The sequence below is a fragment of the Callithrix jacchus genome, chromosome 9 (genome assembly GCF_049354715.1).
Source record: "Callithrix jacchus isolate 240 chromosome 9, calJac240_pri, whole genome shotgun sequence".
In the NCBI taxonomy this organism is placed as follows: domain Eukaryota; kingdom Metazoa; phylum Chordata; class Mammalia; order Primates; family Cebidae; genus Callithrix; species Callithrix jacchus.
The window spans coordinates 70,524,042-70,539,998 of NC_133510.1; the positions used below are offsets into that span (position 1 = coordinate 70,524,042).

The 15,957-nt window shown below is 52.7% G+C and overlaps 1 protein-coding gene across 13 annotated transcripts in view; it reads left to right on the forward strand.

The window, feature by feature from the left end:
* Positions 1 to 15,955, forward strand: part of KMT2D (lysine methyltransferase 2D) — a 41,998-nt gene extending 26,043 nt beyond the window's left edge. For 7 of the 13 annotated variants that reach the window (XM_035256937.3, XM_035256949.3, XM_035256947.3 and 4 more), the window contains 20 exons: positions 79 to 163; positions 269 to 335; positions 446 to 678; positions 780 to 3,497; positions 3,641 to 3,781; positions 3,905 to 4,072; positions 4,234 to 4,393; positions 5,169 to 5,244; positions 5,417 to 5,592; positions 5,695 to 5,825; positions 6,489 to 6,621; positions 6,700 to 6,827; positions 7,326 to 8,466; positions 10,017 to 10,153; positions 10,253 to 10,383; positions 10,852 to 10,899; positions 12,073 to 12,358; positions 12,595 to 12,668; positions 12,794 to 12,902; positions 13,073 to 15,955. In XM_035256937.3, coding sequence (XP_035112828.2) covers positions 79 to 163; positions 269 to 335; positions 446 to 678; positions 780 to 3,497; positions 3,641 to 3,781; positions 3,905 to 4,072; positions 4,234 to 4,393; positions 5,169 to 5,244; positions 5,417 to 5,592; positions 5,695 to 5,825; positions 6,489 to 6,621; positions 6,700 to 6,827; positions 7,326 to 8,466; positions 10,017 to 10,153; positions 10,253 to 10,383; positions 10,852 to 10,899; positions 12,073 to 12,358; positions 12,595 to 12,668; positions 12,794 to 12,902; positions 13,073 to 13,165 — 6,235 coding nt within the window. In that variant the 3' untranslated portion in view covers positions 13,166 to 15,955. The remainder of the gene's footprint in view (positions 1 to 78; positions 164 to 268; positions 336 to 445; positions 679 to 779; positions 3,498 to 3,640; positions 3,782 to 3,904; positions 4,073 to 4,233; positions 4,394 to 5,168; positions 5,245 to 5,416; positions 5,593 to 5,694; positions 5,826 to 6,488; positions 6,622 to 6,699; positions 6,828 to 7,325; positions 8,467 to 10,016; positions 10,154 to 10,252; positions 10,384 to 10,851; positions 10,900 to 12,072; positions 12,359 to 12,594; positions 12,669 to 12,793; positions 12,903 to 13,072) is intronic. The other 6 variants (XM_035256948.3, XM_035256944.3, XM_035256946.3 and 3 more) reach the window with 6 other exon arrangements.
* The last annotated feature ends 2 nt before the right edge of the window (positions 15,956 to 15,957 follow it).

Below are 15,957 nucleotides of genomic sequence, written 5' to 3' on the forward strand. Positions count from 1 at the left end.
CTCCCTACTTGTTCCACGTCTTTGCTTTCCAACCTTTTCGTTGCTGACACTTATCCTCTGTGCTTTGGTGAACTCCAGGCAACAAGTGTCTCTGCTAGCTCAGAGGCTCTCGGGGGGACCTGGCAGTGATCTGCAGAACCATGTGGCAGCTGGGAGTGGCCAGGTAAGTGGTCAAGTGGGAGTAGGAACTTGTGTTTTCTGCCATTGGGCCACCCTTCTTAGGGCCTGGCAGGGAACAATGACCCTTTAATGGCCTCTCTTATTGCAGGAGCGTAGTGCTGGTGATCCCTCCCAGCCTCGTCCCAACCCACCCACTTTTGCTCAGGGAGTTATCAGTGAGTATGGGGCACAGGAGGAAGGTGCAGGGAAGTGGTTTGGGACAGATAGAGGAAGAGGGATTGGGATTACCGTTTTGCAGGTCCTGACACCCAGCTTCCTTTCCTAGATGAAGCTGACCAGCGGCAGTATGAGGAGTGGCTGTTCCATACCCAGCAGCTCCTACAGATGCAGCTGAAGGTGCTAGAGGAGCAGATTGGTGTACACCGCAAGTCCCGGAAGGCTCTGTGTGCCAAGCAGCGCACTGCCAAAAAAGCTGGCCGTGAGTTCCCAGAAGCTGATGCTGAGAAGCTCAAGCTGGTTACAGAGCAGCAGAGCAAGATCCAGAAACAGCTGGATCAGGTGGGGAAAGCAAACTTCAGCCTAGCACCCAGAAGGCAGGGAAGAGTGATGGCATGGGGGGAGCATGCCTCAGCCTGACCTCTCTGACCCTCCCACGTTAGGTCCGGAAACAGCAGAAGGAACACACTAATCTCATGGCAGAATATCGGAACAAGCAGCAGCAACAGCAGCAGCAGCAACAACAGCAACAACACTCAGCTGTGCTGGCTCTCAGCCCTTCCCAGAGTCCCCGGCTACTCACCAAGCTCCCTGGTCAGCTGCTTCCTGGCCATGGGCTGCAGCCACCACAGGGGCCTCCGGGTGGGCAAGCTGGAGGTCTTCGCCTGCCTCCTGGGGGTATGGCACTATCTGGACAGCCTGGTGCCCCCTTCCTTAACACAGCTCTGGCCCAACAGCAGCAACAGCAACATTCTGGTGGGGCTGGATCCCTGGCTGGCCCCTCAGGAGGCTTCTTCCCTGGCAACCTTGCTCTTCGAGGCCTCGGACCTGATTCAAGGCTTTTACAGGAAAGGCAGCTGCAGCTGCAGCAACAACGCATGCAGCTGGCCCAGAAACTGCAGCAGCAGCAGCAGCAGCAGCAACAGCAGCAGCACCTCCTAGGACAAGTGGCAATCCAGCAGCAACAGCAGCAGGGTCCTGGAGTACAGACAAACCAGGCTCTGGGTCCCAAGCCCCAGGGGCTTCTGCCTCCCAGCAGTCACCAAGGTCTCCTGGTCCAACAGCTGTCCCCTCAACCACCCCAGGGGCCCCAGGGCATATTAGGTCCTGCCCAAGTGGCTGTGTTGCAGCAGCAGCACTCTGGAGCTTTGGGCCCCCAGGGCCCTCACAGACAGGTGCTTATGACCCAGTCCCGGGTGCTCAGTTCCCCCCAGCTGGCACAGCAGGGTCAGGGGCTTATGGGACACAGGCTGGTCACAGCCCAGCAGCAGCAGCAACAACAACAACAGCACCAACAACAAGGGTCCATGGCAGGGCTGTCCCATCTTCAGCAGGGTCTAATGTCACACAGTGGGCAGCCTAAACTGAGCACTCAGTCCATGGGCTCTTTACAGCAGCTTCAACAGCAGCAGCAGCAGCAGCAGCTGCAACAGCAACAGCAACTTCAACAGCAACAGCAACTTCAGCAGCAGCAGCAGCTACAGCAGAAGCAGCAGCTACAGCAGCAGCAGTTTCAACAGCAGCAGCAGCAGCAGCAGCAGCAACAGCAGCAGATGGGCCTTTTAAACCAGAGTCGAACTTTACTGTCTCCTCAGCAACAGCAGCAGCAGCAGGTGGCACTTGGCCCTGGCATGCCAGTAAAGCCTCTTCAACACTTTTCGAGTCCTGGAGCCCTGGGCCCAACCCTCCTCTTGACGGGCAAGGAACAAAACACCGTAGAGACTGCTGTTTCTTCAGAGGTCACTGAGGGGCCCTCTACACATCAGGGAGGGCAGTTAGCAATAGGAACTACCCCTGAGTCAATGGGCACTGAACCAGGAGAGGTAAAGCCCTCACTCTCCGGGGACTCACAACTCCTCCTTGTCCAACCCCAGGCCCAGCCTCAGCCCAGCTCTTTGCAGCTGCAGCCACCACTGAGGCTTCCAGGACAACAGCAGCAGCAAGTTAGCCTGCTACACACAGCAGGTGGAGGAAGCCATGGGCAGCTGGGCAGTGGATCATCTTCTGAGGCCTCATCTGTGCCCCACCTGCTGGCTCAGCCTTCTGTTTCCTTAGGGGAGCAGCCTGGGCCCATGACTCAGAACCTTCTGGGCCCCCAACAGCCCATGCTAGAGCGGCCCATGCAAAATAATACAGGGCCACAACCTCCCAAACTAGGACCTGTCCTCCAGGCTGGGCAGGGTCTGCCTGGGGTTGGAGTCATGCCTACAGTGGGTCAGCTTCGAGCACAGCTCCAAGGAGTCCTGGCCAAAAACCCACAGCTGCGGCACTTAAGTCCTCAGCAGCAGCAACAGTTACAGGCACTCCTCATGCAGCGGCAGCTGCAGCAGAGTCAGGCAGTACGCCAGACCCCACCCTACCAGGAGCCTGGGACCCAGGCCTCTCCCCTCCAGGGCCTCCTGGGCTGCCAACCTCAACCTGGGGGCTTCCCTGGATCCCAGACAGGCCCCCTCCAGGAGCTGGGGGCAGGGCCTCGACCTCAGGGCCCACCCCGGCTCCCTGCCCCACCAGGAGCCTTATCTACAGGACCAGTCCTTGGCCCTGTCCATCCCACACCTCCACCATCCAGCCCTCAAGAGCCAAAGAGACCTTCACAATTACCTTCCCCCAGCTCCCAGCTTCCCACTGAGGCCCAGCTCCCTCCCACTCATCCAGGGACCCCCAAACCCCAGGGGCCAACCTTGGAGCTGCCTCCTGGGAGGGTCTCACCTGCTGCTGCCCAGCTTGCAGATACCTTGTTTGGCAAGGGTCTGGGACCTTGGGATCCCCCAGACAACTTAGCAGAAGCCCAGAAGCCAAAACAGAGCAGCCTGGTACCGGGGCATCTGGACCAGGTGAATGGACAGGTAGTGCCTGAGGCACCCCAACTCAGCATCAAGCAAGAGCCTCGGGAAGAGTCGTGTGCCCTGGGAACTCAGTCAGTGAAAAGGGAGGCCAATGGGGAGCCCATAGGGGCGCCAGGTACCAGCAACCACCTCTTGCTAGCAGGCCCTCGCTCAGAAGCTGGGCATCTGCTCTTGCAGAAGCTACTCCGAGCAAAGAATGTGCAACTCAGCACTGGGCGGGGGTCCGAGGGGCTGCGAGCTGAGATCAACGGGCACATTGACAGCAAGCTGGCTGGGCTGGAGCAGAAACTACAGGGTACCCCCAGCAACAAGGAGGTGAGTACTCTGGCTAGAGTGGAGTAGGTAGAGTGGGGCCTAGAGCCAGCGGGGTGGGGGGATTCAGAGTGAGCAAGTCTGGGTCTGACAGAGATGAGGGCTCTGATGAGGATAGCAGCCTTCACTGGGCTTATTTGGCTTAGGATGCAGCAGCAAGGAAGCCTTTGACACCGAAGCCCAAGCGAGTACAGAAGGCAAGCGACAGGTTGGTGAGCTCCCGAAAGAAGCTGCGGAAGGAGGACGGGGTCAGGGCCAGCGAGGCCTTGCTGAAACAGCTGAAACAGGTGACCCCCAGGAGCCAGTCCCCTGGTCCCATCCCAGGATAGGGGGCATCCTGTCCCCCAGCTGTGTAATGACAGAGCTGCAAATGCTGTAAGTTTTCAACTTTGTCATCTTGCCCCTTGTAGGAGCTGTCCCTGCTGCCCCTAATGGAGCCTGCTATCACCGCCAATTTTAGCCTCTTCGCTCCCTTTGGCAGTGGCTGCCCAGTCAATGGGCAGAGCCAGCTGAAGGGGGCCTTTGGAAGTGGGGCGCTGCCCACTGGCCCTGACTACTATTCCCAGCTGCTTACCAAGGTCAGAAAAATGACAATATCTTTTGGGAATAGTGAAGTTCTTGGGAAGGTGAGGGTGGGAATGGAAAACTTGAGGAAATTGCTGATATAGAGTGGGACCAGGAGATTATATCAGTCTCCCTATGCCATCTTGCACACAACACCCCACCCCCCACCCCCCAGAATAACCTGAGTAATCCGCCGACACCACCCTCGTCGCTGCCCCCCACCCCACCCCCATCGGTGCAGCAGAAGATGGTGAATGGCGTCACCCCATCTGAAGAGCTGGGGGAGCACCCCAAGGATGCTGCCTCTGCCCGGGATACTGAAGGGGCACTGAGGGGTAAGTCAAGAGCAGACACTATCCCTGGTGTGGTTTGGTGGCTGGAGTCCAAGCCAGTTAGTGTCTGTACAATTTAGAAATGAGTGGGTTGTGTGCTGTCCTGTGTGTTTACATGACAGGGCACCTGAAGTAGGAAGGGCCTCTTCAGGACTGATTTCTTGGAGGCCAGAATGGACATTTGGAATCTAGAGCAAAGGCAATAGGGCAGGTGGGTGGCAGGGAGCATCTTTATGAATCTTTGTATAGAAGGAACAGTCCAGCTTTAGTGAGTATGGGTCTAGACTCTGATCTGGATTAGAATTCTGGTTGCTGCATTTATTCAACTCTGTTACTGTATTCAAATAACTTGATTGACTTGTGTGAGCCTCAGTTTCCTCACTGTAAAATGGGTATTATAGTACTCACCTAATGGAGTTGTTAAATGACTAAACAGTGTATCTAAAGCCAACTGCCACCAGGAATGGTAGCTTATGCCTGTAATCCCAACACTTTGGGAGGCCAAGATAAAGGATTGCTTGAGGCTAGGAGTTCAAGACCAGCCTGGGCAATATAACAAGACCCCATCTCTACCAAAAAAAAAAAAAAAAAAGCCAGTGCCTGGCATGCAGGGCAGACTCAATAAATATAGCCTATCTACCCCAAACTGGTAGGTGGGAGGACAGTTAAATCATGATAAATGAGATCTCATGCTAATTAGGCATAAAATATTGGAGAGAAGGTACCATCAGCTCTGGCCACCCTCTCCTGACTTTTCTTTTCCCTACCCACCCCTCAGATACTACAGAGGTGAAGAGTCTAGACCTACTGGCCGCCTTGCCTACACCCCCTCACAATCAGACTGAGGATGTCAGGTAGAGGTGGGGCCGGAAATGGGAATGAGGAACGAGGGTGGGGGACAGGTTGCCTCATATTTCCGTTGGCCAGTGGCAGATTTCAAGTAAGGTGAAGACATCTGTTTATCTCTAGGTTTGAGAGGGGGAGTCTGCAGGGCTGTAACAACAAATGTCTACTTTTGGTGTACAGGATGGAGAGTGATGAGGATAGCGATTCTCCTGACAGCATTGTGCCAGCTTCATCCCCTGAGAGCATTCTGGGGGAGGAGGCCCCTCGTTTCCCTCATCTGGGCTCAGGCCGGTGGGAGCAAGAGGACCGGGCTCTCTCCCCTGTCATCCCCCTCATTCCTCGGGCCAGCATCCCAGGTACGTACTACTCTGGATGTGGGCCAGGCCCAGTTTACCTGGGTTGTCCAAAGCTAGGGGAGAGGTGGCCAAGTGTTACACAAATCCCTCTTTCTCATTCAGTCTTCCCAGATACCAAACCTTATGGGGCTCTCGACCTGGAGGTCCCTGGAAAGCTGCCTGCCACGACTTGGGAAAAGGGCAAAGGAAGTGAGGTGTCAGTCATGCTCACAGTCTCTGCTGCTGCAGCCAAGGTGTGTCCCAGGGGTACCTCAAGGCTGAGGGGAACCTGATTAGAGGGCAGTCCCTGGAATTTGTCTGGATAAGGAAGAATGTAGTTGTTCAAAAACATGTACTAGGTACCTATTGTATGTGAAAGCCTGGACTAGAGGCTATGGGATTTGGATAAATGAAGTGTGGTTCCTGCCCTCAAGGGGCTGATAGTCCCATGGTAAAGATAGAAAAGTCAACAACTAAGAAGCACATGTGTGTGGAACGCCACAGATACTACATGACAGCGTTGCCCCAGTCACATTTGGTGGGATTCTGTCAGCTGTTTTGAAAATATTAATGGGCTTTTGTGGTCAAAGAAAGTTGGAAAACCAGTTAAAATGACAATATGGGTTTCAGGTTCTCTAATTTGCTAATATGTATCATGAGCCTCTAAGTCATGGATAGAACATGCATCATTTCCTAAATGTAGTTGACATAGTTCCCTTTTGGTGGAGCTCCCCTCAGTGTCCACAGCAGCTTGAGGAAGGCTGCTGTGAGGGAAGTGTGGGAAAAGAGCTGGGTGACACGGGATAGAACTCCTCCCCTGAGAAGTGGGTTCTAGGTATCCTTGTCCCCACCCAGCTGGTTCTAGAGCTCACCTCAGACACTTGGGTGACATGTCTCTCTCATCCCTTCCCTGGCAGAACCTGAATGGTGTGATGGTGGCAGTGGCAGAGCTGCTAAGCATGAAGATCCCTAATTCCTATGAGGTGCTGTTCCCAGAGAGCCCCGCCAGGGCAGGCACTGAGCCTAAGAAGGGGGAAGCTGAGGGTCCTGGTGAGTGTGGCAGGGAAGCCCTTTGGGACCTGAGAGGAGTGATTCTGGTGGGAGGCTCTGATCCACTCCTTTCTGCAGGTGGGAAGGAAAAGGGTCTGGGAGGCAAGAGCCCAGACACTGGCCCTGATTGGCTGAAGCAGTTTGATGCAGTGTTGCCTGGCTATACCCTCAAGAGCCAACTAGACATCTTGAGCATTTTCAAACAGGTAGGTCTGGGGGAGAAAAAGGGGTGGGTGTGTTAGAAAAAAGGGGCTGCCGGCTAGGTGCGGTGGCTCATGTCTGTAATCCCAGTGCTTTGGGAGGCAAGGTGGCTGAATCACTTGAGGGCAGGAGTTTGAGACCAGCCTGGCCAATGTGGCAAAATCCTATCTCTACTAAATAAAGAAAAAAGCAAAAAATAGCCAGGTGTGATGGTGCATGCCTGTAATCCCAGCTACTCAAAAAGGCTGAGGTACGAGAATCCCTTGAACCCAGGAGGCGGAGGTTGCAGTGAGCCAGATTGTGCCACTGGATCCAGCCTGGGGAACAGAGCGAGACTCTGTCTCAAAAAATAAAAAAGAAAAAGAAAAAAGGCTCCGTGTAGCGCAAAGAATGCGGAGGCCTTTTGGGAGGGTGGGAGGCCTTTTGGGAGGGTGGGATATGGGGAAGAAGGGAGCTAGTTAGATGAGGAGCTGGCACTAACGATATAGGGCACCCTCCTACAGGAGAGCCCCGCCCCAGAGCCACCCACCCAGCACAGCTATACCTACAATGTCTCCAATCTGGATGTGCGACAGCTCTCGGCCCCACCTCCTGAAGAACCCTCCCCGCCCCCTTCCCCCTTGGCACCCTCTCCTGCCAGTCCCCCTGCTGAACCCTTGGTTGAACTTCCCACTGAACCCTTGGCTGAGCCACCCATCCCCTCACCTCTGCCACTGGCCTCATCCCCTGAATCAGCCCGGCCCAAGCCCCGTGCCCGGCCCCCTGAAGAAGGTGAAGATTCCCATCCCCCTCGCCTCAAGAAATGGAAAGGAGTGCGCTGGAAGCGGCTGCGGCTGCTACTGACCATCCAGAAGGGCAGTGGGCGGCAGGAGGATGAGCGGGAAGTGGCAGAGTTCATGGAGCAGCTCGGCACAGCTTTGCGACCTGACAAGGTACCTCGAGACATGCGTCGCTGCTGTTTCTGTCATGAGGAGGGTGACGGGGCCACTGATGGGCCTGCCCGCCTGCTGAACCTGGACCTGGACCTCTGGGTGCACCTCAACTGTGCCCTTTGGTCAACGGAGGTGTATGAGACCCAGGGCGGGGCACTGATGAATGTGGAGGTTGCCCTGCACCGAGGACTGCTAACCAAGTGCTCCCTGTGCCAGCGAACTGGTGCCACCAGCAGCTGCAATCGCATGCGTTGCCCCAACGTCTACCATTTTGCTTGTGCCATCCGTGCCAAGTGCATGTTCTTCAAGGACAAGACCATGCTGTGTCCAATGCATAAGATCAAGGGGCCCTGTGAGCAAGAGCTGAGCTCTTTTGCTGTCTTCCGACGGGTCTACATTGAGCGGGACGAGGTAAAGCAAATTGCCAGCATCATTCAGCGGGGAGAACGGCTGCACATGTTCCGTGTGGGAGGCCTTGTGTTCCACGCCATTGGACAGCTGCTCCCTCACCAGATGGCTGACTTTCATAGTGCCACTGCCCTCTATCCCGTTGGCTACGAGGCCACGCGCATCTATTGGAGCCTCCGCACCAACAACCGTCGCTGTTGCTATCGCTGTTCTATTGGTGAGAACAACGGGCGGCCGGAGTTTGTAATCAAAGTCATCGAGCAGGGCCTGGAGGACCTGGTCTTCACTGATGCCTCTCCCCAGGGTGAGCACTGGGCCCTTGAAATGGATAACATGGAAGGGGGAAAGTTTCTCCCAGGGTCACTATTCCAGTGTCCATAAGAGGACCTATAGCCTCTATGTGAGCCATCCTCCTTCCCCCAACTCAGGCAGGCAGGAGGTTTCTTGAAAATTCCCAGTGAAACTGTTTCAACTTCTCTGTCACCCTAAATTCCCTTGCAGTTGAAAATATTTTGCTTGTCTAACCTCACATATTCTACTTCCCTTTTCTGTCCTCAGTGGAAAGAAAGGAAACAGTTCTGAGACTATGATCCGCTTGACCCAACCTAATCCTGAGTTCCTTGTGGTTGTTTTTCCCTGGACAAAATCAAAATTATTTTGAGGCCTGGCGCAGTGGCTCACGCCTGTAATCTTAGCACTTTGGGAGGCCAAGGCGGGTGGATTGCCTGAGCTCAGGAGTTTGAGACCAGCCCGGACAACACAGTGAAACCCTGTCTCTACTAAAATACAAAAAAATTAGCTTGGCGTGGCAACATGTGCCTGTAGTCCCAGCTACTTGGGAGGCTAAGGCAGGAGAATCGCTTGAACCGGGAAGGTGGAGGTTGCAGTGAGCCAAGATCGCTCCACTGCACTCCAGCCTGGGCAACAGAGTGAGACACCATCTCCAAAAAAAAAAAAGAACCAAAAAACAAAACTATTTTGATTTTAGTTTTAGTGTTAATGATAAAATAACAGTAAGAGCAGGTCCCTTTTTTTGAGTGTCTATTATGAGCCACAAACTAAGCTAAGTGATTTGTATTATTTATTTTGTTCATACAACCCTATGAGATAAGTATTATACTATGATTATGGGCAGTTTATACATAAAGAAACTGAATCTTAGATTTAAGTACAGTCATATTGCTTAATGACAGGGATACATTCTGAGAAATGCATTGTTAGGTGATTTTGTCATTGTGCGAACTTCATAGAGTGTACTTACGCAAACCTAGATGGCGTAGCATACTACACACCTAGGCTCTGTGGTATATAGCCCATTGCTCTTAGGCTACAAATCTGTACAGCATGTAACTGTACTGAATACTGTAGGCAGTTGTAACATATGGTAAGTATGTGCATCTAAACATAGAAAAGATAAAGTAAAAATACAGTATTATAATCTTACCAGATCACTGTTGTATATATGATCCCTCACTGAATGAAATGTTGTTAAGCTGCACATGACTGTATTGGCTCCAGGTCCCATGGCCAGTACTAGAACCTGAACCCAAGTTTTTCCAACTCCAAAGCATGCCTGCTCTTTCACTAGGGACCTTCCATAGCCTATGCTGAGTCGCCTGGGCCTTGAGTTTGTGTCTCAAGGCTCTGTGATGACTCCCTGGGGTTGGAAGCCTCCTGCTTCTTAAGAGATAGTGGGACTAGGAGGCCAAGAGAGGATCCAGAAGATCCACACACCTTCATGACAGGGAGGCATGAAGGCCACAGAAAACAACTGCAGTTCTAGATTGGGCTTAGGGACTAGAGGTCAGTAAGCAGAAGCTATCTCTGAGGGCTGCTCTCTTCCTTGTTTATTAGCTGTGTGGAATCGCATCATTGAGCCTGTGGCTGCCATGAGAAAAGAGGCTGACATGCTGCGACTCTTCCCTGAGTATCTGAAGGGCGAGGAGCTCTTTGGGCTGACGGTGCACGCTGTGCTTCGCATAGCTGAATCAGTAAGAAGGGGCCGGGAGCTGGGGGCTCAGTGGGCACTGAGAACATTGGCCTAACCCCAAAAGACCTCAGGCTAAGGTGAGTACAATCTGTGCCCACAGCTGCCCGGGGTGGAGAGCTGTCAAAATTATTTATTCCGCTATGGGCGCCACCCCCTGATGGAGCTGCCACTCATGATCAACCCCACAGGCTGTGCCCGATCAGAGCCTAAAATCCTCACACACTACAAACGGTGAGCTTGTGATGCTGGAGCCAAGGGATCTGGATGTGGGTATTGATAGGGATCCTCTGGTCCCGTTATGAGGGTTTAGGATGCAAATCAGTTCCCATGGAGAAACTGGGGAATCACTCTTAGACCTCCTAATCAGAGGGCACACAGTTATTAGTAGGGTATCCTTTTCCTCCTCTCCCAGCCTGCTCAGATGCACTTGGGATATAGAACAGAATTATCTTGGGCACCTTGGGGAGGTAATGGGTAAACGGTGGTGACATTTTATGAAATATATAAGGGACCTGGTCACCTCTTTCCTATTTTACTTCCAGGATAGGGCCTGTGACTCTCCCAAACCTTAGATACCCCATGAGTGCTAGGGTCACCTTTCCTTCCCCATGAATGTTGGTGTCAAAAATAAATAGAAATATAGTAGAAAAATAATAAAACCTTACATTTGTATAGCACTTTATACTTTTTTTTTCAAAGCGTTTTCACATCCATTATCTCATTTGATCCTCACAACAACCTTATGAGGTAGGTAGGGCAGGTGGTATGACCCCCATTTTACAGCTGAGAAAACTGAGACCCAGAAAGATTGAGTGACTAGGCAAATGTCACACAGCTGGGACCAGACCCTTACCTCTTCACTGTGGGTCCTTGTTCTTTCTTTGTACCAGGGATCTTGGTCCCTGGGTAGAGGGAGGCAGAATCTATGGTAGCAGGGCTTTCTCAAAGGCCTTTGGTGGCTCCTAGGCTGTCGAAGATTGTCAGAGACTATCACTAGTCAGCCTTGTCCTTGATGCCCTGCAATGGTGGTTTTCAAACTGTGAGTGCCTGTGTTCCAGAAAGCCCTGGAACACATAAACTGATGGGTAGAACTTGCCTTCCCATGCATAACTCTCCTTTTCCCAAATTGGATTAAACTAGAAGAGCTCCATTGTCATCTAGTGTATGTATTGGAGTTCCAATCAACATTTTGTTAAAGAAAAAAGTAAAGATTTCTGCTAAATAAAAAAAGTAAAGAACCAGAAACATTTGAAAACCACTTCTCTGGGATGGTCAAGAATTCGGCTGGTGCCCTAGGGTGGTAAAAGGCATCCTGCCAGGCAGCAGTCATTCCCCTGCACTGAGCCATCTGCATAGAGCCCATGTTATGTCAGAGAAGGGGACAGTCCAAAGAAAGGATACCACCTTTTATGCTGTGAGTTTACAGCCAGTTTTGATTCAAATCTAGCCCAGAGTGGTACAACCCCCATTTTCAGGGCTTCCAGTATGTGCAGGAGGAAGGATTCAGACATTCTAGCAAACCATCAGCTTAAATTCTAGGCCAGGGCTGCTTGGGGAAGACCTCCCAGAGGAGCACGGCCTTGAGAATGGTTTGGCAGGAGAGTGGTAGGAAGTGGGAGATGGGAGAGCAGGCTCAGTGTAGGGGAATTGGTGCCCCCCGCTTCCTCCACTCCCTACCCCTCACACTGGGCTCTCTGTGCCACCCAGGATGTCAGAAGAGTCCCTGTAGCTAGTTGCTTCCTCACCAGAGCTGAGACCCAGTTGCCTCTACTCCTTTCCCAAGGCAGCACTTCCAGTGCTTGCCAGCAGCACATGCCCCTAACCGGTGTGTTGCACATCCCAGGAGGAGGTGGAGGAAGTGGGTGGTGTGTGCTTGGTCTGAAGGAGAGCTGGCTTGTCATGGATTGTATCACCTCCCAGGCCCCATACCCTGAACAGTACCAGCATGTCTAAGGCATATCAGAGCACCTTCACAGGCGAGACCAACACCCCGTACAGCAAGCAGTTTGTGCACTCCAAGTCATCCCAGTACCGGCGGCTGCGAACCGAATGGAAGAATAACGTGTACCTGGCTCGCTCCCGTATCCAGGGCCTGGGGCTCTATGCAGCCAAGGACCTAGAAAAGCACACAATGGTTATTGAGTACATTGGCACCATCATTCGGAACGAGGTGGCCAACCGGCGGGAGAAAATCTATGAGGAGCAGGTATGAACTGGCAGAGGGGCCATTGTGGTGTATAGTCTGCACTCAACCAAGGAGCAGGGGGCAGGATTGGTCCCAGCAGAGCAGGAGGAAGGCTGTGGTGGGGAGAAGGGAAAGGCAGGAGAAATGAAGAACATGCAAGAGAAGCCCCACTGCCTGAGTCTCACACCTGATCCCACAGCCACCACTGCCATTCTCTGATACTCTTGTCCCTTTTTCTTTAATCTCTGCCTTTCTAGAATCGAGGCATCTACATGTTTCGAATAAACAATGAACATGTGATTGATGCTACGTTGACCGGAGGCCCTGCCAGGTGAGCGATGATGAGGAAGGAGGAATTTAGTGGTCCCTGAGAGTAGCACTCGGGGGTAAACCAACAAAGAATCAAAATTGTCCCAACTTAGCTGCTTGACATCCTGATTCTCTCCCACTGCCCAGGTACATTAACCATTCCTGTGCCCCTAACTGTGTGGCCGAAGTCGTGACATTTGACAAAGAAGACAAAATCATCATCATCTCCAGCCGGCGAATCCCCAAAGGAGAGGAGGTGAGAGGAAGTAACCTGAGTGAGTGACAAAGCAGCTCCTCCTTCTTTCACCCCTTCTCTGCCATTCCCTAAATGTGGGTTCCTAGGCTATGCCCCTCAGATCCTATCTTCTCTGCCCTCCCCTCTTCCTGTGTGGGGCTAGCATTGATTCTGCCCTCTTCTCTTTTCAGCTAACCTATGACTATCAGTTTGATTTTGAGGACGATCAGCACAAGATCCCCTGCCACTGTGGAGCCTGGAATTGTCGGAAATGGATGAACTAAGAAGCTTTGAGGCTACCAGGCAGGGGAGTCCCCCTACCCCCAACCTCTTCCCTGAAAGGGATGAGGGGGAAGAGAGGTAGCAGCCAGAGCCAGGACCCAGGGCTGGGGCTGCCGGCTGACCGGAGCCCCTGGAGTAGGAGGCTGGGGCAGAGGGCCCTAGGCCAAGCCCACCCTGGGCACCAGGGACAACCCTCTTCCCCACCACCGGCCCTCAGGCTGGCATCTCTGCCCCCAGCTCCAGGAGGGGCCAGACAGAAGCAGCCATTGGGCATCTCAGGTTTGAGGGGGATATGGGCCGGGAACTACCCAGAAGCATCTGGGAGGCAGCAGGGTGGGGGAAGAGGATGTGTGGCCGGGCCTCACAGCCCTGCTGCTCCCACTGACCTCTCTGGCCCAACTCAAGGCTGCAAAGAGACTTGACTAAGCTTGACAATCCCAAAGGCCGGGTCCCACACCTGGCCCTGCCTGCCGGGTCCTGCCCCCACCCTCACCCCCAGACCCTTCCCTCTTGATCTGTCTCTGTTTCCCTCTTCTCCTCTGTGTTTCTGTCTCTCTATGGGTTGTGTTTCCTTGTATTCCACTCTGACAAATGCAACATGAACGGGAAAGAGGCGCCCAGCTGCCTAGGAGGGCAAGCTGGGCAAGCCGGGCAAGGAGACCCCGCACCCACACCTACCTCATTTAAGTGTTGGATTTTTTGCTGTTTTGAAATGTGAGACCCTCTCCAAGCCCCCTACTGCCCCAGCCCTCTCCCCCACCTCACTGCCCTCTTCTGAGTGGGTGGAAGGGGGGTAGGAGGAGGAAGAAAAACAACAACAAAAAATCCATCTTTGTTTTTAATTATGGGCATGGGATGGTGGTTGAGGCAAATGATGATGAAGATTGGGGATGACTGGCCCCTAGTTGCTCTAGGACTTCCTTCTCCATCTGGACATGGGGGCAGGAGGGGCTAAACCTAGGACCAGGATATCTCCCTCCTGTTTTCCCAACCCCATCATGAGCCCGTTTGCCCTCCAGCCCCTGGATGGGTTGGGTGGGGGGTAGGGTGAGGGCTATCCCTGAGTGGCATGCCCATACCTAGTGAGGCAGGGTGTGGCCCGGAGCTCCCACTTTCCCTCAGTCACCAAACTGCTGCTGGTCTGGTGGGAAGGGGTGGTGATGTGGGGGTGGGGGAGCTTAGTGTCAGCGTGGGGAGGGTGGGGGGTATTTATCTATTTATACATGGGATTGTACATAGTCTTGTGGGGCATGGGGGAGCCGGCTGGAGGTGAGAACCCTCCCCTCTCCCCCCACCCCCGGGGAGAGCAAATGTAAAACTACTAATTTTTGTGCTTTATATATTCTATATAAATATATCTATTTTCTTTTTACAAAACCAGTTTATAAATGGTAGGGGGGTGTGGGGCGGACACATGGAGCTCCCCTTGTGGGGGGGCCCACTCCATTACCCAACCTACCGCCCTTTTCCTCACCCCCCACCCCACTCCCCACCCCCTGGCTGTGACTGCTGTAAGATGGGGGTATAGAGGCTGGGCGATTCCCACCCCCTGTTGTATAGTTGGACTATGTTATAACGCACAAAAGAGAGCTGACCCCAGGGGGAGCCAGAGGGTGATGGGTTCCCTGCCTCCCTTTCCTTCCCCTTTCTGCCCAAGCTAGTGCTGCAGTTGAACCTCTTCCTGCGGGTGGGGGTAGGTAAGGGGTGGGTGAGGCCCCAAACCCCTCTCTGGTAGGGAACCATGGGGATGAAGATGAAGCTTATATGCAGTTATCTTCTAGGGGCTGTGGGCAAAGGGCATTTTGTAATTAATATTTTCAAGAATCAGATGTCTGGAGTGTAGGGGTGGGCTTGGTGGTGGTGGTGGACGGGCGGGCCTGCTGGAGGGGGAGCTTGGTCGCTGTTGTGATTTTAGGTTTGTTTTTGTTTTGTTTTGAATTTGAGGGGTTGTGGATTGTTGGGGGTAGGGAGATTTTTTTTATTTAAGCTGCTTCCTCAACTGTTTCAAGCTGCAAATGTTTAAGAGAATAACACCCCCCACTCCCACAGGAACCGCTGTAATTAAATCAGACAATAGGGAGACTGGGCTGCTCCCCTCAAAGCCACAGCCCTTGGATGTTCCTTTTCCGAGAGCAGAAGGTCTAGGCTACAGGGATGGGGAGATTGGCTCCTGTGAGTCAGGCTCTGGGGCTTGGGCCCTGGGATTGGGAAAAGGGGATGGGGCAGACTTTGTAAGCATATGCTAGGTATCCGATAGTCCTGTAGAATTTAGTGAAGAAACCTTATACAGTTTTTAATTTTTATATAAACTATAACTCAGACCCAAGCTACAAGGTTGGAATTTTGGTTGTCGGTTTTTTTTAAGTACCCTGCCTGTATAATTGCATCAAAATCCTCCACCCCCCCATGTTTGTATTTTGGGTTGGTTTACACTCGCACATACTCAATTTTCAGTTTTCCCCTTTACAGTCTTCTCCCCTCACCTCCAGGACCCTCCCCCCTTTTTAAAAAATAAATCGCTGACAAGTGTGAATCCCGTGAAAACTTTATTTTGTGTTGTGTGTATCCTGTACAGCAAGGTTGGTCCTTCGTAACAACGGATGAAATGGTTCCCTTTTTTAAAGCGCCCTCTCTCCCTCCACCCTCAGCGCCCCTGTCCTTGGCATGTTTTGTATCAGCGATCATTCTGAACTGTACATAATTTATGTTGCGAGAGGCAAAGGGCAAGTTTTGGATTTTGCTTCTTCCAAGTTTGTTTTTAAACAACAAATAAAAAAAGAACATTTTAAATACA